The sequence below is a fragment of the Pleuronectes platessa genome, chromosome 16 (genome assembly GCF_947347685.1).
Source record: "Pleuronectes platessa chromosome 16, fPlePla1.1, whole genome shotgun sequence".
In the NCBI taxonomy this organism is placed as follows: Eukaryota; Metazoa; Chordata; class Actinopteri; order Pleuronectiformes; family Pleuronectidae; genus Pleuronectes; species Pleuronectes platessa.
The window spans coordinates 24,567,930-24,590,256 of record NC_070641.1 but is presented as its reverse complement, the minus strand read 5'-3'; the positions used below and the strand labels follow the sequence as shown (position 1 = coordinate 24,590,256).

The 22,327-nt window shown below is 47.2% G+C and overlaps 1 protein-coding gene across 1 annotated transcript; it reads left to right on the top strand.

Moving 5' to 3' along the window:
• The first annotated feature begins 5,152 nt into the window (after positions 1 to 5,152).
• LOC128459148 (caskin-2) lies at positions 5,153 to 21,950 on the top strand. The gene is made up of 3 exons (XM_053444250.1): positions 5,153 to 5,322; positions 16,984 to 17,035; positions 21,848 to 21,950. The coding sequence occupies exons 1-3, from the start codon at positions 5,229 to 5,231 to the stop codon at positions 21,948 to 21,950; spliced, it is 249 nt and encodes an 82-aa protein (XP_053300225.1). The 5' UTR covers positions 5,153 to 5,228.
• The last annotated feature ends 377 nt before the right edge of the window (positions 21,951 to 22,327 follow it).

Here is a 22,327-nt window from a genome sequence, read left to right as displayed (position 1 = left end):
ATGTAACTTGTCTCTGACGGTGCTTTTAAGAGCTTTGCTCTCTCCTTGTATGCTCTCTCTCTCTCTCTCTCTCTCCTTCTAAACCGACCTATACACACATCCGATCTGTATTTAGAATACAGTTCATGTAACATAGTTAAATCTATATTCAGAGAGGCTGGACACATCTGGAAGCCATGCGGCCGAACGCCAAAGCAGAGACAAAGAATTCTCTTTGTCTGAAAATCCCTTGGTGTAATTCATGTGACGACCACCAGTGTGAGCTCCGGCCACATGGTGTCATTAACATAGACTCCATTTTGAATAACGCAAGTTAAACCACCATTTTGAATCTATTATTGCCACGCCTCCTCTCTCCCTCTCCTCCCATTCTGGCTCTAAATTCATAACGGCTCCGCCATCTTGTTTTGTAGTCAATCCGCCATTTTGAGAGTTTTTAGGCCTTGATTCCACGAATCATGATCGGCCGCCATCTTAGATGTGACGTCACCACGTGACTGCGTCATCGCCACGCCCCCTTCTTCTTTTTCTCTCTCTCTCTCGCTCTCTCACACACACACACAGACACACCCACACAGACACAGAGACACATTGATAGACACAGACAGATACACACACACAGATACACATAGATGAATACATGTGTTTTTCTAAATTGTGATAAGCGGCTGCTGTTGTTATCTTTGAAATATGGGAGTTTGTTAAAATGATGAATCATTAAATAACACTTTAACTTTATTTCACATGCATACACATAGACACACACACACAGAGAGACACTTTGACACAGACACACACACACACACACCGAGACAGACATACATAGGTAGACCGCCGGTTTTACATGTATTTTTCTGAATTGTGATAAGTGCTGCTGCTGTGTTTATCTTTGAAATATCGGAGCTTGTTAAAATGATGAATCATTGAATAACATTAACTTTATTTCCCCTTTTTAATAAATGCTTTTGTAATTAAAGTATCTGTAGTCTGTGATTATTTGTGCATATGTATGTGATTGCAGCTGGATTATGATTGCCTGTGCTCGAACTTAGAAGCCTTCACTGTTAATTAAATAATTATTAATATTAAATATTGAGATTATTGATTTGACATTTATCATTATGAGACTGATATTTATAGATTGTATCGTTGGTCCCTGTAACCAGGGTGGTGCCCCGCGACAATAAGCAATGATTACAGATTTGTATTATTCTTAATTGATAATTTTATTGTTTTCATTAATTATTTTAACTATTATTAATGGATAACCGTATCATTTCTAATTAAATGTGTTACATTTCTTAATTAATAGCTTTATCATTTTTGATTATTTTTAATAAAATAATTGTTATTTTAATAATCATATTTCATGATTATTAATAATTAGCCAACGTCAATTCTACTCCTACTATTGCACAACAAAGGATCCAGTTTATTCACAGTTTAAATAAGTTGTTTTCAGTTTATTTAACTGGATCCTGTGTCTTATTTCTAAATTTAAACGTAATTTTTATTGCAACACTGCTGCATGTGTGTGTGCGTGCTCGTGCGCGTGCGTGTGCGTGTGGTTGTGTGTGGGTGTGTGTTTGTGTTGTCATGTCAGTGAGCAGACAGCAGGTGGCAGCATTGATCAGATGAACAGAACGTTCACTTCAGCCCCTACAAAAACAAACTGAGGTTTTATCTTTTTTCTTTGAGGTTTCAAATGATTTCCGTTGATAAACAGAAACATTTTCATCCTTTAAAACAGGAAATATAAAATAAATCTTTTAAATGTCAAATCAAGGAAAAAATAATTTCCCCCATAAATCCGGTTCCCCCTCTTCGGAAACTCTACTACTACCACAATACTACCACTATTTCTACAATGGATAATAATAATAATCAAATTAATAATACAAATATTTTTATTAAAACAATATTTGTATTATTATTATTTCTTAATAAGTTAAACTCTCATTATTGAAAAAATGTAAAAGTGATGGAACAAACTTGGAGAAAGAAGAAGAATCATTCAGTGAATTAAAATTTAATATAACTTAAATCAAAGGTCGAATATCTGGATTCTCTGAGAATATGTAAACTATGATCAAAGAAAAAAGAGCCAGAAGATCACCGGAAATGGGGGGCGTTTGACTCTTCAAAATAAAAGCAACCAACATTACATGTTCCTCCTCTTCTGAGAGAACTGTGATGAAGGGTTTGTAGTGCGAGGAACCATCCAAAATAAACTCATGGAAATAACCACAGCTTCACATACAAATTAATCTAAACTATTCAAAAATACAAAGAGCAAAGTATTAAAGCACCTTTATTTTTCAGTTGTGAGGTTTAAAAACTACAACTAGTTATAAAATGAGTCCAGTGGAGTAGACAAGCTGTTTAGTAGATATTTGGAGTAAGGCTACATCACATGAATAAATTAAATGTATTAAAAACCCAAAACTTATCCTAATTATTTATTCAGCAAGTCCCCCCCCAGGCCATTAGGCTTCTGAACCAGCAACACTGACCCTCTGAACAGTCACCATGTACATTCTGCTCCCCCACTCATACAAATACACTTACTTCACATATATTCATTTATTTAATATTCCCCACTTCTTCACCCTGTAAACTGGTGCTTCATTTGACTTTGATTTGACTATGTTATATGTTATACATATATTCATATTATTTAATTTAATATTCCCCCATCCTTCACCCTGTAAACTGCTGCTTCACTTGACTATGTTATATGTTATATAGTATGTTATTTTTCTATTTTGTCTACTGCCTGCCATGTCACAATAATTTACCTGCTCTGATGAGGCTGTCATTGGAGCATGTGACAATAAACTTTCATTTGATTTGATTTGATTTAAAATAAACATGAAAAAAAAATACAATATTGAAAAGGTGCTTAATTCATAAAGCACCTTGCACAGCTAGCAATGTAAAAATGAAGGTAAACAATCAGAAACTTAATGAAATGACTCAAATCAAAAGTCAGAAGAGGAAAAACATTTAAACACGTGAAGAGGATTCTGACTTATTTGATTGAAAGAGTTTTATGTTGAAAGTGCCAGCCGGATGTGTGTTGTGTTCACGGCGCCTCGACGCTCCGGACACTCGCAGACTCCGCTCGGGAGAAAGTGGACGAAGCTTCGGAGCGAAGCGGAAAGTGCGGAACTCAGAACCTGCGTCACGTGTCGACGCGTCGTTCCTCCCGAGTCTCGATCGAGATCCTGGAAAAGTTTGTGGAATAAAAACCAAAGAGTCCGAGTTGGTCCCCGAGGCTCCGCTCACACTGAAGCCGGGTTCCGGTCACTGAGGGCGGCTGGAGCGAGTGTGACAGTCCGGAGAGGAGGTGGGTCTCAACCAACGAACTAACCGACTAACCAGGTTAGTTCCACTAACCCGTGTCCACGAGCCGGAGAGGAGGTGACCGGGTCCGAACTCAACTAACTAACCGACTAACCAGGTTAGTTCCACTAACCCGTGTCCACGAGCCGGAGAGGAGGTGACCGGGTCCGAACTCAACGAACTAACCGACTAACCAGGTTAGTTCCACTAACCCGTGTCCACGAGCCGGAGAGGAGGTGACCGGGTCCGAACTCAACGAACTAACCGACTAACTAGGTTAGTTCCACTAACCCGTGTCCACAGGTTCGTCTCCACGTTAACCAGGTCCAGTTGTAGCTTAGCCGTTTCTGACACACTAACCTACACACTGACTAACACAATACACTACACACTAACTAACACAATACACTACACACTAACACTCTAACCTACACACTAAACTATACACTAAACTATACACTAACCTACACACTAACTAGCACTAACCTACACACTGACTAACACAATACACTACACACTAACTAACACAATACACTACACACTAAGTAACATTCTAACCTACACACTAAACTATACACTAACCTACACACTGACTAGCACACTGAACTACACACTGACTAACACAATACACTACACACTAAGTAACACACTAACCTATACACTAACCTACACACTGACTAGCACACTGAACTACACACTAACTAACACAATACACTACACACTAAGTAACACACTAACCTACACACTAAACTATACACTAACCTACACACTGACTAGCACACTGAACTACACTCTAACTAACACAATACACTACACACTAAGTAACACACTAACCTACACACTGACTAGCACACTGAACCACACACTAACTAACACAATACACTACACACTAACTAACACAATACACTACACACTAACTAACACTCTAACCTATACACTAACCTACACACTGACTAGCACACTGAACTACACACTGACTAACACAATACACTATACACTAACCTACACACTAAACTATACACTAACCTACACACTGTCTAGCACACTGACTAACACACTAAACTACACACTTACTAACACACTAACCTAACTAGCTCAATGATGGAGCTCAATCAGGTTAGTGTGTTAGTTAGTGTGTTGTGTATTCTGTTAGTCAGTGGGTAGGTTAGTGTGTACTTTAGTGTGCAGGTAACAGGTGATGACCTGAGGTTTAACTGGTTTACCTGTGATGACCTGAGGTTTAACTGGTTTACCTGTGATGACCTGTGGTTTAACTGGTTTACCTGTGATGACCTGAGGTTTAACTGGTTTAACTATGATGACCTGAGGTTTAACTGGTTTACCTAGGATGACCGGAGGTTTAACTGGTTTAACTATGATGACCTATGGTTTAACTGGTTTAACTAGGATGACCGGAGGTTTAACTGGTTTAACTATGATGACCTGAGGTTTAACTGGTTTACCTGTGATGACCTAAGGTTTAACTGGTTTACCTGTGATGACCTGTGGTTTAACTGGTTTACCTGTGATGACCTGTGTGAGGATGAGGAGTTGTTCAGTGGGATGTGATGAAGAGCTTCTCTGCTCCTGTGGTTTAACTGGTTTACCTGTGATGAGCTGAGGTTTAACTGGTTTACCTGTGATGACCTGTGTGAGGATGAGGAGTTGTTCAGTGGGATGTGATGAAGAGCTTCTCTGCTCCTGTGGTTGTCCCTCTGACAGATGAACTGATTGTTTTTCTCGTTTCTTCTCCCTCTCAGTCCCGAGCACATCACCCCCCCCGCCACGTCTCCTCCACTCAGCATGGCGCTCTGACGAGGCGGCGGGACCTTTTAAACAAGCAGGTTTGAAGAGGAGGAGGAGGAGGAGGAGGAGGAGGGAGCATGGGGAAGGAGCAGGACCTCCTGCAGGCGGTGAAGAGCGGAGACCTGACGTCCACCCAGAAGCTGCTGTCCAAACTGAAGAGCAACAGAAACAGTAAGAGATGCTGAGGGTATATATGATTATTACTGTAAGGACTGTATATACAGATGGTGGTCTCCTCTGACAGCTGACGGTCACATGACTCCACCTCAACACGTCTTGATGTTTACAGACTTTGACGATTTGTCTTTGACCCAAAAACCTGCCCCCCCCCCCCCTCATCTGGTGTATCTGTCCCACGCTGCACTGCTGTCCCCCAAATCACAAGGATCTCCCAGATGGTGGCCAGGATTAACTGTGTGTGTGTGTGTAGCGTGTAGTGTGTGTAGTGGGTGTGCGTTGGGGGTCTCGTTCCCACAGCTCTGTTTATAATCACCACACTGTGACTCTTCTAATGAATTAACCTCATTTTAAATCGTAGTGAGTTTTCACAGCGACAGATTTACAGATTTGTTTCTGATTGGTACAAAATGAACAAATGTTGAGTTTCTGAAAGGAGTTAGAAAGTCTTCAACTTGATTTGCAGAATTTAAGACTCTCAAAGTGTTTTTAAAAGCTTCATCTCCTCCAGACGACCTCCTCGTGCTGTCGGTTGAATCACTTCATCTCAGTCTGGTCTCAGAATGAACTGGGAGAGAAACACCGGCTCGTTTCTGTTCTCTTTTCATCTCAGTCTGAGATCTCATCCTCTTCACTGCATTGACCTAGAAATATTGAAAACATATTTCCTCAGATTCAATCCCTTGAGGCAGCCACAGGTTTCTAAACATTGAACCACAGACCGAATCAAATGGACCTGAAACGTCCCCGTCCGTCTCTCCTAACGTCCCGGGGCCACATCCCTGTTTGTGAGGCAGCTCATCACTGTCCCCTGAGCGGAGCTAAACGGGGAGTCGGGGGGGGGGGGGCGCTCTGGAGCTCTGTCTCATGTCTTATTCATGAGTCTGGGTTCAAACTCAGCTCAGCCAATCATCTCTCAGAATCCCCCCTCTCTTTACTCTGCAGCTCCTTCACCTCTGAAGACTCTTTCTCCAGACAGAGATTCGTCAGCTTCATCCATGGACCCGTCAGGTCCTTCACGTTGGCTCGGTTGTGAAGCAGTTCAACCACTAGAGGCAGCGCTGAGTCCAGAGCTGCTCAACAAACCGCCAACATTGCGGCGGAGGAGGAGGTCGTGATGGTGAAGTCACATCGTACAGGCGTCTGCAGTTCCACCATTATTTAAATTTCTTCCTTGTGTCCAAGTCATCCCGCTTGATCTACAGCTCCACTGCCCCCTCATGACCTCCTGTGGTACTGCTCCATGAGTCTGTGTCGTACGTATTCAAGCTTCAGAAGAGGAGCAGAGTCCTGAGAGAACGCGTAGGACTCTGTTTAGTATGAATGAGCCTTAAAGCTGTTTCACATGTGTGAATAGTGTGTGTACATGTTGTGTAGTTAGTGTTTGTCCTGTGAAGCAGGAGATTTACCAACGCTCTGGAACCTCCTCGTGTTTCCAAGTGGACGTCTTCATCTTCTACGTGTCCGGCTCCTCTTCTTCATCCTGAGATGTTTGTGTTCTTCAGGTTTCACGTCACGTGTTAGAAACCTCATCATCACGTCCACTCGCTCTCTGGGAAGCTTCCACACATTGTCCTGCTGGTTCCTCACATGGACTCACTCTGACATGTTACACACATGTGACCAGGAGGCTGCAGGAGAAGATCCAGGAAACACGTCTGTTGACTTTGTGGAACACGTGATTGTATTGGGAGTCATTGGAGCGGCTGGTCAACATCCACATGAATCCGTTCAGAACAGCTGAGATGATGCTGGTGTTGTTTTCGTTTTCTCTGATTTACTTTAACTTTCTCTGGAGACAGAAAAGAGATGAGTGTAAATCTCTGGTCGTCTGTGGAGCGTCTGGAGTCTCCTGCTGACAAACAGGGAACAACAGAGTCACTTGACAGGCCTCATATGTAACTGGAGCAAATTGTGAGATTCACATCCGAGTGCTCGGAGGAAAACCCAGAAACAGGATGTTTCCTTCAGAGTGTGGCTCTGCTCCGTGGAAAGGTCACGCAAATACAGAAGAGTGTTTGTTCAGTCACTTCTTACTCTGCTGAAGTTCTGCTCTGTTTCCGTCCTCTCATCACAAAACACCAAACTATACACAGAGGAGATGATGAGGAGCTGATGGTGTTTGTCTGTCAACTCTACTGTTGGTGTGTTAAATGTTTAATTGAGGCACTAAACACACAGGCAGCCTTTAGGCTTTAAACTAGGCCAGTCATACCACTGACAAGGGGAACATAGCTCTGGTGTGTGTTGGGACCGAGGGGCCACTCAGGACCTCTGGCTGTCACAGGTTTGATTCCTGACTCCGACGTAATGTAAGGAACAAAAAACAGAAATATTCATATTCATCTCTGGCTCTGAAATGATAAACCACGACTCCAGTTGTCGTCAGGTTCCACTTAGACACAACACTAGTTTATGAAACATTAAAAACCTCAGTCAAGGTCGGTCCCCTTTTATCAACACTACATAACTTTATTAACTTTGAACCAGTTGAGTCTGATGTTTACTGTGAACATGAGAGAGCGTCTGTTCTCTGTGACTCTGCTGAGTGGGTTCCATCTCCTGAGAGAACAACTGACTGAGAGTCACAGACACAACCAGCTGCAGCTGAAGAGTGAAGCTGAACTGAGGTCAGTTCAGAACACTCTGAAGTTGTCTTTTCAGGTAGTTCTCATCACACTGAGGTTTGTTCCAGTCTGAGACCTCACGGTTGACAGCTGACTCTGACTCCTTATTGGTCGAGAAGGTGCATGGGCGGGGCCTTGATACCAGCGTTCGTATCTGAGATATTTCAGCTTCATTTCTGTGCAGGGGGGGGGGGGGTGACATTTTCAGAGAATGTCTCCTTCTCTGAAAATATCTGTCCAGTTCTGACTCTGACTCTCTTCATAAACTGCAGAATGAACCCAGGTTTCCGATCCGCTCGGCCTCTGGGACGTCTGGTGAACTGCTGCTGAACTGATACCAACACTCTATAAACACCTTCTCCATGTGACCACATCTGTGTTCCCCGGTGAGGAAGCTCCCAGCAGCCGAGCATGGAAGCAGCCCTCTCTTTTTATAGTCTTTGAAAAGAAGGAATAATGAATGTGGTCTGAGGCGATGTCCTGTGTGTGTTGTGTAGTAGGATACAGTGAGTGCTGCACTGTCCTTTATCTGCACAGTTATGTAATGGATGTTGTGCACCAGGTTTTCTGTTGAAACCAGCTCTCTCTTTGTATCTGTGCAGTTCAGAGGTCACGTGACCGAGTGACCGAGAGGCTTTAACACGTGACGTCTACACTATTCTATTATATTGAAAACATTACCCAGAATCCACTTTGGTGATGTATACAAATCAAAAATGTTCCTCAAATCGTCTCACTCAGTCTGTCGCTGAGTCGCTCGTCTTGATTTGTGTCTGAAGAACGTTTCTCAGGGGATTTTAGAAAACACTCATTTGGCTCAGAACTCTGTGAAACTGTGTGTGTGTGTGTGTGTGTGTGTGTGTGTGTGTGTGTGTGTGTGTGTGTGTGTGTGTGTGTGTGTGTGTGTGTGTGTGTGTGTGTGTGTGTGTGTGTGTGTGTGTGTGTGTGTGTGTGTGTGTGTGTGTGTGTGTGTGTCTCAGTCAGCCATTGTCAGAGCTGAGGAGTGAGTGTGAACACAGAGGGAAGAATGGAGGTGGTGATGTCATGGTGTTGGTATGTGGACCCCAGAGCAAAACCTTCTATCCCCTTTCTCAGGCTGGAATTTGACTCCACTGGGGGGGGAAGAGAGAGAGAGAGAGGATCTAAAATCTAATCTATAATCTTTTCAAATATAATTTGAACTAGTGTGGAGTACTGTGAAGCACTGTTGTACTGTGGAGTACTGTAGTACTGTGGAGCACTGTAGTACTGTGAAGTACTGTGAAGCACTGTTGTACTGTGGAGTACTGTAGTACTGTGGAGCACTGTAGTACTGTGAAGCACTGTAGTACTGTGGAGCACTGTAGTACTGTGGAGTACTGAGGAGTACCCTGCCTGAAGATGCTGATGCTGCTAGTAATACCATCATGATGTTACCTTGGCGACCAGATGAAGCTTCATTAATTTTCTCCATTCAAACTGAAAGACTACTACCCCCCCCCCCCCCCCCCCCCCCCCCCCCCCACACACACCTGACTAGGTATAGGTAGACTCCTCCCACGTAGGTGATGACGTTTGTCAGACTAACTTCTTTCGTCCCTGAATTACAAAGTGAAACCAGAAGTAACAGATCTAAGGAAACAACAAACACATGAAGTTTCAGACTTTGATCTGTCTGCTGCTGTTATGATGTCACCTTATCTTTCCTAATGTAATTGGAGGCTTGATCTGCCGCACCCACTCTGAGACCATAACAGGCCCCGGTCACATGTCCAAGGCCGAGTGGGGGGGGGGGGGGGGGGGTCTGGTGGCCGTGAGGGAAAGTCCATTATGATCGGAGGAGGAAGGGGTGTGGAGCTGAGCTCACATCCCTCTGAACAATAAGTGTGGAGCTCTGAGCCGTTGTTCTATGTTCAGATAGAAACAGGAACACATCCTCTGACCCTCACGCAACATGAAGCTTCTGTGCTGTTTGGTTCCTGAACTTAAATCAAGATTAAAAAGAAGGTGAAGTTCTGGCTCTGAGGAACTTGAAAGCTTCGTAGTAGAAGTCATCAGGACCAGCGTTGGCGTATTACAGGAAATGTGTGCGATGCTTCGACTTTGTTTAACACAAAGTCAAGTTGAGAATTCAGAGACTGATTTTGTTTAACACACAGAACATCTGTCAGCACATCTGTGTGATAATCTGATGATCTGATTAACTACATAAATCACAGACAACATCAACAGTGCATCAGAAACAGACACAGAGAGCGGGAACACAAAAGGCCTCCACACAGAAACATCTGTCCAGTCACCAGGCTCCTGCTGTGAAGCTTCTTCTCAGGGTTATACTCAGTTCATGTGAAGCAGCTCTGAGGAAGCTGGAAGCAAAGGAACAGTTCATACGCTCAAACATGTTATTCTTCTGTAAATCTGTGACTCATTCAATGGACAAGCTGTAATAGATCCAATTTGTGATATAAAGGAACATAGCTTGTTTTTCTTAGCTGATGATCCAGAGCAGCGAGGCCACAGACTCACTGAACAGAACCTGGCAACACGGAGAGGAATCTGCTTCTGTGGTCGTCTGCAGCCTCGGTCCTCTCCTGCTCCGATCGGTTAAAGTGTGTTTTGGTTGCTGTTTGCCAGGAGGCCAGAGTCAATAGAGAGTCATGAGGACTCGAGAAGGGCTTCCCGTGTGTTGGTGCAGCTGGAAGCTGCCGACAGCCGCTTCGTTCTCAGTCCTCTGAAGAGGACGGCCTGGAGACAAACGTCCTCGTGAAGATGGGCTGGTTCCAAACGGGAAGCTGGTGGACAGAGCGGCGGCCACATTGTGACGGCAGCTCTTCAAGGAGAAGCTCAGCACGTTTACACTGGAAAATAAATCAAAGCCCTCGAGTTGTTGTTCACGATGAATAAATGGACAGACATGTCAGAGCAGATTCTTTTATAACCAACCGATTAAAGAACTTAATCCTTTAACACTCAGCCTGCAGGGTGTTAAACACAAGACTGAGCATCGACACTGACATCGTAAAATATTATCAAATATGGACGCACCCAAAAGTGAAACCAAATAATCTCTATCGCTCCCTGGTGGCTGGTTGCAGCTTAGGTGATAAACCCCTCCTCCTCTATAGCTGCTGGCACTGGAGCCCGCAGAGTGACCTCCTCCACCGGACCTCCTCCGCAGGACCTCCTCCACCGGACCTCCTCCACCGGACCTCCTCCGCAGGACCTCATCCACCGGACCTCCTCAGCCGGACCTCATCCACCGGACCTCCTCCACCGGACCTCCTCCGCCGGACCTCCTCCGCCAGACCTCATCCACCGGACCTCCTCCACAGGACCTCCTCCACCGGACCTCCTCCACCGGACCTCCTCCACAGGACCTCCTCCATCGGACCTCCTCCACAGGACCTCCTCCGCAGGACCTCCTCCATCGGACCTCCTCCGCAGGACCTCCTCCACCGGACCTCCTCCACCGGACCTCCTCCACAGGACCTCCTCCGCAGGACCTCCTCCGCAGGACCTCCTCCACCGGACCTCCTCCACCGGACCCCCTCGTATAAAGTCTGTAGAAACTAACTTTAATTGACTAAAAAGAATTGGATAATTTATCCAGAGTTCGTCTTTCACACATAACACATCAGAGGTTTTCTGTAGCGACGCCTTCACAACTGCAACAAATCTGGGAGATATTTGTTTGTATCACGTGTTAGAAGCTCATCACCCCCCCCCCCCCCCCCCCACACACACACACACTCACTCACAGTGAATCAGTGGAGGATCCTCTGCTGTGTTCACAAGAGAAAGAGGAACTGAGTGTGATCCTCCAGAGAAGATCCAGAGAGGTGAGGAGCTCAGGTCTGAAGCAGCCTGTGTGTGTCAGACGGAGGCGTTAAGCTGTAACCTGGCCGTGACTTGGAGTCAGAGGGCGGTGGGGGGGGGGGTAATGATGTTGTGTTGACGGAGGCTCTCGAGGCGTGGAGCAACTCTCAGGAACAAAGCCAGGACTCAGAGCCGGGCCCCTTCTACACTTCCTTTCCCAAAGTTATTGTTCCACAGAGCGAGAGGCAGAGCACACCCTTCCCCCCCGAGGGAAAGGACACACTCACTGAGTGACAGGCGGATCTCGACTGATGCGGTGCAACTTACCAACCTCCTCTCATCTTCTGAGCTTCCTCTCTCCCTCGTTTATTCTCCGATGGATATTCACGCTCCAGTTTTCAGCTTCACAAACACTCAGCTTCAGTGTTGGTCCTCACAGGAGCCAGTGGCCGACAGTCACGGAGACAAGATGAGGAACAAATAAGAAATAAAGACTGAAAGTTACAGTGCAGTGTTAGAGATGCGTCATAATTGGATTTTAAAGTTTTCTGCATTGATTTAAAGAAATAAAGAGTCGCTGGTCTCCCGTCCCTCATGTGAAGAATACAAAAGTAAACCACAGTCCTGCTCTATGTTGGAACTGTTGGGTTTCTCTATACATTTTAAAGTATCTGTCAATCACACTGTGGTATCCCCCCCCCCCCCCCCCCCCCCCAAACACATCCAGTGCTTTATGGTCTGTTTGACTCTAAATGATCCACTTCCTGCATCTTAACGAGGACGAGGTCATTAATGCTCAGATCTTATTTTAAAAGTCACCTGCAAACACACAATTATATTCACATGGATACAAATCCTGTTGATCAATGCTACGAAACCTCTGAATCCCTCCTGGTCCACATCCTCACCTCCTGTCAACCTGAACCTCCATCTTCTCCTCACAGCCCAGAGCTCCACAGGAATGTAAACAACGTGTCTGTCGGCCATCGCCATCTGAAGCCGACGTCTTTTAATGGCACCTACAGTTTAGGAGGAGGAGAGGAGTGAGAGTCGAGGCCCTGCTCCGTCCCACTGCTCTGGAGGAGGAGGTGCACTGCAGCATGACAACACAGCAGCTCCAACACACTGACGACAGGAGACAACAACAACATCACACAGTTTGAATCACACACGTCTGAACCAACTCGACAGACCTGTTCAATCCGTGTCCTGGTAACAGGGTCTGGTTTCAGTGGAGGAAAGAAAAGATTCACTTTCTTTTGATGTTTATCAAGATTTCTGTAAGATGATCTTGTTTTTGATTTATCATTTAGTCTTTGACTTATCAAACGACAGAAGCAGAAGATCACAGGATATCTGGAGCAGCTTTTGTCTCTGTGATGTTCATCTGTGTCCAGACTCTGAGTCTGAGCTCGAGGACAAACCTCCGCCATGTCCTCGACCCTCCAGAGGACAGATAAGATAGAAGAAGAGCTCATCCTCACATCCTGTCCTCATTCAGTCAGCAGATGAGAGACAGACGTGTCCCGCTGCTGCGTTGGACAAACAGAGTTTCCTGTGTTCCTGTTCCAGAGAGGAGAGCTGCTGACCTCGGATCTTCAAACATACCCACAATCTCAAAGTGACACTGTCACTGAAGGACAGAGAGACGCAGCTGAACCTGCTGTTCTTTATATTTAGTTATTTTAATGACATTAATCATTTTATTTCTTTATTATTCTTCCATTCATTGTTGTGAGGCTGCGTCCACATCAAGCTGCTCTCAGCCGTGCTGCGGAGGATCTCTGGAGAATTGAGACGTTCTCCTGAGTTTTCATGTCACACATGAAGCAGCAGCTTCTCTGCAGGAGTCAGGTGATTGGCTGAGCTGCAGGAAGTGACGTTTTCATTTTGCTGTGGAGATCACAGGATTGTGTTCACATCACATCAACACTGGCATCAGCTTTTATCACCACAAACTCATGACGTCATCTGTGTCTCGTGAATCGCTCCTCTTCTAACCAGAGATGGGGGGGGGTAGCAACACTTAGCTTCTCCTCTGATAAGGCTGCGTATGATGAGAGTTTCTAAAAGTCTTGTTTCATGTTAACCAGGTGAAACACCAGTGCTGCAGGGGGGTGTTAGGCCTCCTGTAGCATCACGTGAGGACTCAGTCCGGGCTCAGCAGGACTTTGTGTTTTGCAGCAGCTGCGTTCGGTGTGTTTCTATTTAGAGGACGAGCTGCGATGTGGAGCTGTTGAGCGGTCGGAGCTCAGCTGTGTTTCGGGGATCGGTTTGTGACTGGAGTCGGTTGCGGTGGGTTGGAGCTCGGCCAGCGCTCTGGAACTGCTGCTCGGCCTCTTGGCTCCACCACAACCAGCAGAGAGCGCCGCGCTGTTTGTTTATCGTCCTGACTGCAGCCGTTAGAGTCCTGAGAACAAAGAGATGTGTGAGCCAGAGCCTGCGGACGTGGAATCATGGTTTTGATTCTGGCAGCGCTCGTCTAATTTTAGTCGTTCTTTTTACGACAGACTTTCTTTCAGCCTGAGACTCTGAGGCCTGATCCCAGAGAGACTTCTGCTCCTGCAGGAGAAAACCTCCTCCTGCTGCATTCCTGTGGCAGGAGATCTGCGGGACGTTCGACTTTCAGCTGAAGTTAGAAAAGAGGCCGAGCGCTGCAGAGCCGGGTGCTGCTCTGCCTCTGGCCTCCGCCTCGCTCCATAAACAGCAGTAAAAATAACTTGAACGAATGTGCAGCAGATGATGAAGATGAGAGAGATGAAGATGGCCTCATGAGGTCAGCTCGACATTTAGCATGGAATGCTAATTTCCCTGTCAGTCAACCAGAGAGGGTTTAATATGAATCTGGTTTTTACACAAACTCAGTTTGATGTTTAACTCAATTGAACTAAAACCATCAAAATACAATGAGTCAAGTCTCTGCTGCTGTTTGACTGTGACCTCCAACCTCCAGTGTTCAGGTCCTCAAATAAACATCCGACCTGTTTGAGTCCGTGGACCTGGTCTCTGGACGTGGACCTGGTCTCTGGACGTGGACCTAGTCTCTGGACGGGCACCTGGTCTCTGGACGGGGACCTGGTCTCTGGACGGGGACCTGGTCTCTGGACGGGGACCTGGTCTCTGGACGGGCACCTGGTCTCTGGACGGGGACCTGGTCTCTGGACGGGCACCTGGTCTCTGGACGGGGACCTGGTCTCTGGACGGGGACCTGGTCTCTGGACGGGGACCTGGTCTCGGGACGTGGACCTGGTCTCTGGACGTGGACCTGGTCTCTTGACGTGGACCTGGTCTCTGGACGGGGACCTGGTCTCTGGACGTGGACCTGGTCTCTGGACGGGGACCTGGTCTCTGGACGTGGACCTGGTCTCTGGACGTGGACCTGGTCTCTTGACGTGGACCTGGTCTCTGGATGTAGATCTATTCTGTGAAACTGGTCTGTGGACGTGGACCTGGTCTCTTGACGTGGACCTGGTCTCTGGATGTAGATCTATTCTGTGAAACTGGTCTGTGGACGTGGACCTGGTCTCTGGACGTGGACCTGGTCTCTGGACGTGGACCTGGTCTCTGGACGTGGACCTGGTCTCTTGACGTGGACCTGGTCTCTGGATGTAGATCTATTCTGTGAAACTGGTCTGTGGACGTGGACCTGGTCTCTGGACGTGGACCTGGTCTCTGGACGTGGACCTGCTCTCTGGACGTGGACCTGGTCTCTTGACGTGGACCTGGTCTCTGGATGTAGATCTATTCTGTGAAACTGGTCTGTGGACGTGGACCTGGTCTCTGGACGTGGACCTGGTCTCTGGACGTGGACCTGGTCTCTGGACGTGGACCTGGTCTCTTGACGTGGACCTGGTCTCTGGATGTAGATCTATTCTGTGAAACTGGTCTGTGGACGTGGACCTGGTCTCTGGACGTGGACCTGGTCTCTGGACGTGGACCTGCTCTCTGGACGTGGACCTGGTCTCTTGACGTGGACCAGGTCTCTGGACGTGGACCTGGACGTGGACCTGGTCTCTGGATGTAGATCTATTCTGTGAAACTGGTCTGTGGACATGGACCTGGTCTCTGGACGTGGACCTGGTCTCTGGACGTGGACCTGGTCTCTGGATGTAGATCTATTCTGTGAAACTGGTCTGTGGACGTGTCACACACGAACCCTGGACTTGTTTTCTTGACTCTTCTGAACGTTATGAGAAGACAGATTTGGAGACAGAGTTTTTGTGGCTCCCCTGTTCGTTCACTCTTCCATGTTTCGCTTCATGTGCTGATTTATTCCTATGAATTCTAAAATCCAGGTCATTATCAAAGCAGCGCTGCCGTCCCCTCAGGGGACGCCTGCTGCATTCCCCCGGGACCTTAAACACTTCAAACGCTCTGTAGTCTGTGGTGTTGATGGTGGAGGTTTGTTTTGGAGCTGTGGGGGTGTGGGGGTGTGGGGGCTGTTACAGACGACATACAGCCAGTACAGACTTGTGTGTCTGTGCTGGTCTCCAGTCCACGGGCACCCGACCCTGCAAAGCTCCCTGCTGACTGACCTTTGACCTCCCATTTATTTACCGTCTAGTTAGATTTTGTTTTTGTTTGGTCCATGTCCCATCTGCTAACATGGAGGAGGCAGGGTTAACTTCATATATTGCTGCCAGTCCACATGGGCAGAGCTGTGATGTGCAGTGATTCATGAGCGATGCAGATTCCTGAGTGTGATCCGACTCAGACCGGGTCAGCAGAGAACTGAACAGAACCAACTGTCAGGCCCTCTGCAGCTCACAGCCCGGACGCACAGCATTCCAGAGAGGGACACTCCAACTGAGGCTGCGGGGGGGGGGGAGCTGCTGGTGATGAGGTCAGAAACTTTTAACTCTGAAGAAGAAGAAGAAGAAGAAGAAGCAGAAGAAGAAGAAGCAGGGAGTCTTTGTTTGGCAGCAGATCAAAGAGCTGCTGAGTTTGACTCCTCAGGATCTTGGTGGTGAAGGATCCTCTGACCCAGGAAGTCGACCCAGGGTCAGAGGCTGAGGAGGCTCTGACCCGAGAGGAGAACCTATGATCATGTGTGTCCATCCGTTGAGTTAAGTCTTAGCAGGACACATCAACAGATCCCCGTCCTGACGCTGAGGCTACATCTTCCTCCTGGAGTTTTACAAACCATCAAACAGACCTGGGTTGAATAATCATGAGTCATATAATAAATAATATGATAATCATGTTCTTAACTCTGTGTTGTTTTGTGTTTCAGAGCTGCTGGGCTCCACCAAGAGACTGAATGTGAACTACCAGGACTCCGACGGGTGAGTGATGAGCCAGCCCAGTGCTGCTGTGTGTCCTTAGACTGCTCCCACTGCTCCCACTGCCCCCACTGCTCCCACTGCTTCCACTGCTCCCACTGCCCCCACTGCCCCCACTGCTCCCACTGCTTCCACTGCTCCCACTGCTTCCACTGCTCCCACTGCCCCCACTGCTCCCACTGCTTCCACTGCTCCCACTGCCCCCACTGCTCCCACTGCCCCCACTGCTCCCACTGCTCCCACTGCCCCCACTGCTCCCACTGCTCCCACTGCTCCCACTGCTCCCACTGCTTCCACTGCTCCCACTGCCCCCACTGCCCCCACTGCCCCCACTGCTCCCACTGCTCCCACTGCCCCCACTGCTCCCACTGCTCCCACTGCCCCCACTGCTCACATTGCTCCCACTGCTCCCACTGCTCCCACTGCTTCCACTCTGCAATAAATGACTTGCTAGGTTCTGTTCCCATGAGTCAGCGGAATTCTGGACTCATTTCGGGACCTTGTTTGTTTCAGACCTGAACCTAAATATCAGGTGTGAAAGGTTCCTCAGGCCAAACCAGACCTACCCCCCCCCAATCTGACCACACGCCCAAGTCCGACCCCGTCTTCAAACCAATCAGAGTCAAGTATAAGTAGACTCCGCCCACGTAGGTGATGACGACAGGACGGACGTTTGTCAGACAAAATTCTTTAGTCCCTGAATTACAGGTGAAACCAGAACTAACGAAATGAAACATGGAACAAACACAAGCTTGTTCAGACGCTCAGATCAGAGGACGCCCCCTGGTGTTTGTCAGCCCCCCCCCTCCCCGTTACCTCGTCAGTCTGTAAAAAGCTGACTGGTTAAATTTCCCCCTCGGAGCTTGTTAGTGGGGAAGAACCAGAAGATGAAGGAAGTGAAGTCTCTCCTCATTAATATTTCTCTTTGTTAAAAGTTTTTATTCTAACTTCTCACTGATCCTCCCTCTGAGTCGTCTCCCTCCTGATCTGAGGTGTCCTGTTACAACTCGTCTCCAGCTGTTTGTCTCTACGCTTCTTTAATTCACCGCTGGTCACATCACTGACAGAGAACAAGCAACAACTAAACATCATTTGAGTTTGACAATTTTATCGTGACAAAACCTCAAAGAGACGACGAGCAGGAGGACATTTGTCCACCTGGTCCCTCCTGAGACATGTTGGACTTTGTCAGAGGAGTGGTCCAACCAATCAGAGAGCGTTTACAAAAAGCCTGGAGGACTTAATACATTAGAACCTCCCACGAGGGAGGAGAGACGATTAGACCCACTGATCTGAGAAAGAAGAGGAGGTTCCAGATCTTCTGGTGATGAGGGCCGACGCCGGTGTGGACGAGCTGTAAACAACAACACTGATCTGTCCACAGCAGAGTTCATACGTCATGTCCCGCCTCCTGCTGCTCTACAGGCTCCGCCCCTCACCTGGATGTCCCCCACATGTTCCTGTTTGAAGGAGTCGGACCCGACAACCTGCTGCTGCTTCACAGGAGAAACACTAACTCATATTTCACGTTAGAATACATCTGATGCGTCGTTCAGATCTTCATCAGCTTCAGATTAAAACGTTTGTGACTAGAAGAGTGAGTCTGATCGTCTGGGTGCTTTCCACTTGATTTAATCATGTGATCATTAAATTCTCTGGAGGATCGGAGACTTTTGTCGAGCAGCTTGTTGGAGACACAGTTGCACTCTGAACAAGTGAATAAATAAAACTGTAACACTGAGGCCGGGTTCAGAGAAGAAGAACAGAGCCGGGGGGGATGTTTCATGAGAGAGAGAAGCATCCAGCTCGGCTCCGTCTCAACAGCAGCTGACATACTTTCCTCCGGCTCAGAGAGTTTTCATCACCGATCCTCCGCTGCAGATTAATTACACCCTGGCTGAGGAGCTCCCTCATTCAGGTGCAGCTACAGACATGCAGCCTGTTATTTATTACTCACGTCGAGATCACAGTGAAAGTTCGGTTCATGCAAAGACGCATCAGAGCGGTGCCGGCAGGAGGAGGACCAACCAGTGTTATTAAGGGCGTGTTGGTGTTTGTGCAGACCCGTCATTCATCACTGAGAAGATTTGTCTTTATCGCCATGCATGCTGATGTGTGTGTGTGTGAGAAACAAACACACACTGAGAATTCAGGAGGTTCCTTTTCTGCGTCCCCATTAGACAAATTAGTGTGAGCGTCTCGATGTGTTTCCATGGAGAGCAGAGCTGGAACTGGTCCCTGTGAGTCGCTGTGGTGGTTTGAGCTCCAGCCTCTTTGTCCGGCTGGAGATCCGAGCTGCCAGCAGCCGTCACTCAGAGGAGGGAAGAGGAGCCGGCGTCCGCCACAGAAACACCTTCCAGACAGAATCCATTAACCTTTCCTCAGTTTAGACTTTACTCTGAGCATGAACACGATTCAAGTATACAAATAAATAAACGTCATACTGGTATGAAAGAAACTGAAAGTTTGTGTCCTCGTACACAAAAACCAATAAACCCAACATCGGGACTATTTCCCAGTCTGAGGGAGAGAGCACTGATCCGTGTGGGATTAAATTCACCAGTTTCCAACCGGCTCCGACCTGCTGTCAAAGATCTGCCTGTGAGTCAGCAAATCACTCGTCTGCTGAAGAGCTGAGGCTGGAACTCGCTCCATCTTCAGTCTGGACTCAGAGTTTATCCTCTCAGGGTTTATATAGATGAAGTCTAATTTAACAAGGATAAGTCTTGAGTTTAGTCTCTATGTTGTGGAAGATGTTGAATAGAGAAGTTCAGTCTGTCTCTGTTAATTAACTTTAGTGTAATTAACTAAGTCCTTGATGTTTAGTCCCGTCAGCTCCACCTGATCCTCAGGATCTGGACTTTGTGTAAGAGGCCGAGTCTTTTGTGAAGAAAGAACCAAACTGTCTCTGGAGTGGAGGAAGACATGTTTAGTCGACTCCTCCCCCGAGGAGATTAAGAGCTCTGTGATAGGTTGGGTCCCTGCAGGAATGTGACACTATCAGTAGGAATGACATGTGTCACTGGGGGGGGGGGGTGGGGGGGGGCATTTGTTGCACTGTGGAGGGGGTGGAGGGAGGTCAGGGTCTCTGTTGAGAGGGTCACAGCTCTCTCTCTTCTTTCGGGGGTGACGAGAGGTGAGGTCACGGGGGGGGGGGGGGGGCCTGGTCTCATCTATAGACTGTTAATAAAGATGGACGACATCACAGCTCCCAGGAGCCGACAGCTGATGGAAACATACCTGGATGTTAAATAAATCCAGCTAGTTATTACCAGTGGACCTTTAATGTCCACTGAAGACATGTCTTCTGCTGGATCGTCCCTCAGACTCTGTCCGGCCTCAGGAGAAGTCAAACAGATTATTCTGCTCAGACGCATGGAAACAATAACAAGCCTGTGAACAGAGTTCAAAGGTGAAACATAAATACTCAAGTAACGAACAGATACCTGAAAATGTGCAGTAACTAAGTATTTGTACTTTAAACTTGTTTAAAAGAGAATTCACGTTTCCTACGGCTGTGGAATCTGAAGCCTGTGAAAACACAATCTGATAAAACATCTGATTGAACCTGAAACTGTTCAAGTCTCCATTAGTAGAAACAAATGTGTCTCCAAGCTAAAAGCCTTGACTCCTCCTCCTCCTCCTCCTCCTCCTCCTCCTCCTCCTCCTCCTCCTCTCGGCGTCATTAGTGGTTCAGAGTCTCTTCTCCTGTCCACACTGATTATCTCACTACTACGACTCCACCATCGACTTCAACCCGTCCAGCTGCTGTCTTGTCTCTGTCCTGCTCTTTGTGACCTGTCTCAGGAATCATCCATTACTGCTGGAGCCGCCCTGAGCGCTGCCCCCCCCCCCCCCCCCCGTGCCCACATGAATGCCATCGCTCACGTTACGCAACAGAGAGAAAGGAGGCACAGCCCCCCCCCTCTCCTCCTCTCTTTATTCAGTTCTTCTTCCTCTAATGTCTCTGCCTGGTTTGCTACTCACAGACCTCCTCATGTCGCCTGTGGCTTTATTTCCTCTCCTGTCTGAGCATGTGGGGGGTGATGGGGGGATGTGAACACTGTGGAGCTTGTTCTCAGTTTAATACGAAGCAGGAACAAGAAATAAAATAAATTGTCTATAAAAGAGTCGGAGCTGCAGCTAATTATCCTGGTTTATGTGAGTGGTGGAGGTTTAGTGTGTTTGAGCTGCTGCTGTGAACAGGAGGGAGAGTCCGATGATGAGTCACCTCGACCTGCAGATACAAGTTAACTATGACTCATGGAAAACTACTACGACTCGTTCATGCTGCTGACCCAGGATCAGCTGGTTCCTGCAGAGTTCTGCCTGCACGGGATGGTCAAATCTTTATGTGTGTTTTTAACACCCGCCCTGACATGTCATGACTCACAACTCAGAAACCAAACAAACACAACAACTGAAGCCTGCTGCAGGAAACACAACAAACGTGTTACCAACAAACAGCAGCATGAAAAGTTACTATTGTAAAAAGGAGAAGATCATTGGACCGTTCGTCTGTCGACGGGTCAGCAGATCGACTCTCGTGTCTTGATGTGTTTGAATCCCTCCTCTGCTGCGCTCACTGCTTCACTGTTCTCCTTTAAACACACAAAGTGTGATCTTCTGCCACCAGGGGTCACTCTGGAGATTTCAAACTGAAACGAGGCCAGCAGAGTTTTTGAAAGTCTCTGTTTTCAAGGCAGGAGACATTCTGAGTCGTGTGGACGTTTGAGTCTGAATGATGCCTCATGGTCTCTCTCTCTCTCTCTCTCTCTCTCTCTCTCTCTCTCTCTCTCTCTCTCTCTCTCTCAGGTTTTCCGCCCTGCACCACGCTGCTCTCACAGGGACGTCCGTCCTGCTGTCCGCTCTGCTGGAGGCGCAGGCCAGCGTGGACGTCAAGGACAGCAACGGTTAGACACACACACACACACACACACACACACAACCACACACACACACTGACAGCTGTATGTGTGTGACAGTTTTTATACAAACATGTAGCACAGAGTTCTTCACGTGGCAGAATTTAGATGGATTAAAACTCAATGGTATCAAATAAACACCATGGATAAAATAAAACCAGTTAGAAGAATGATAATAGTAAGAAAACAAATAATAAATATGTGTCTTAGTGTTTGAGATTAATAATGAAGTGTGTCTTTGTAATATAATGTTCTAACACCTCAGCTGATGTTCACATTTAAAACGACTTTTCCTCATGAAGCTGAAAACCACAAGAAGCTTCCGTGTGTTTTACACTGAGTGAATCTAGCCTGTTTAGAGGAGGTTGTG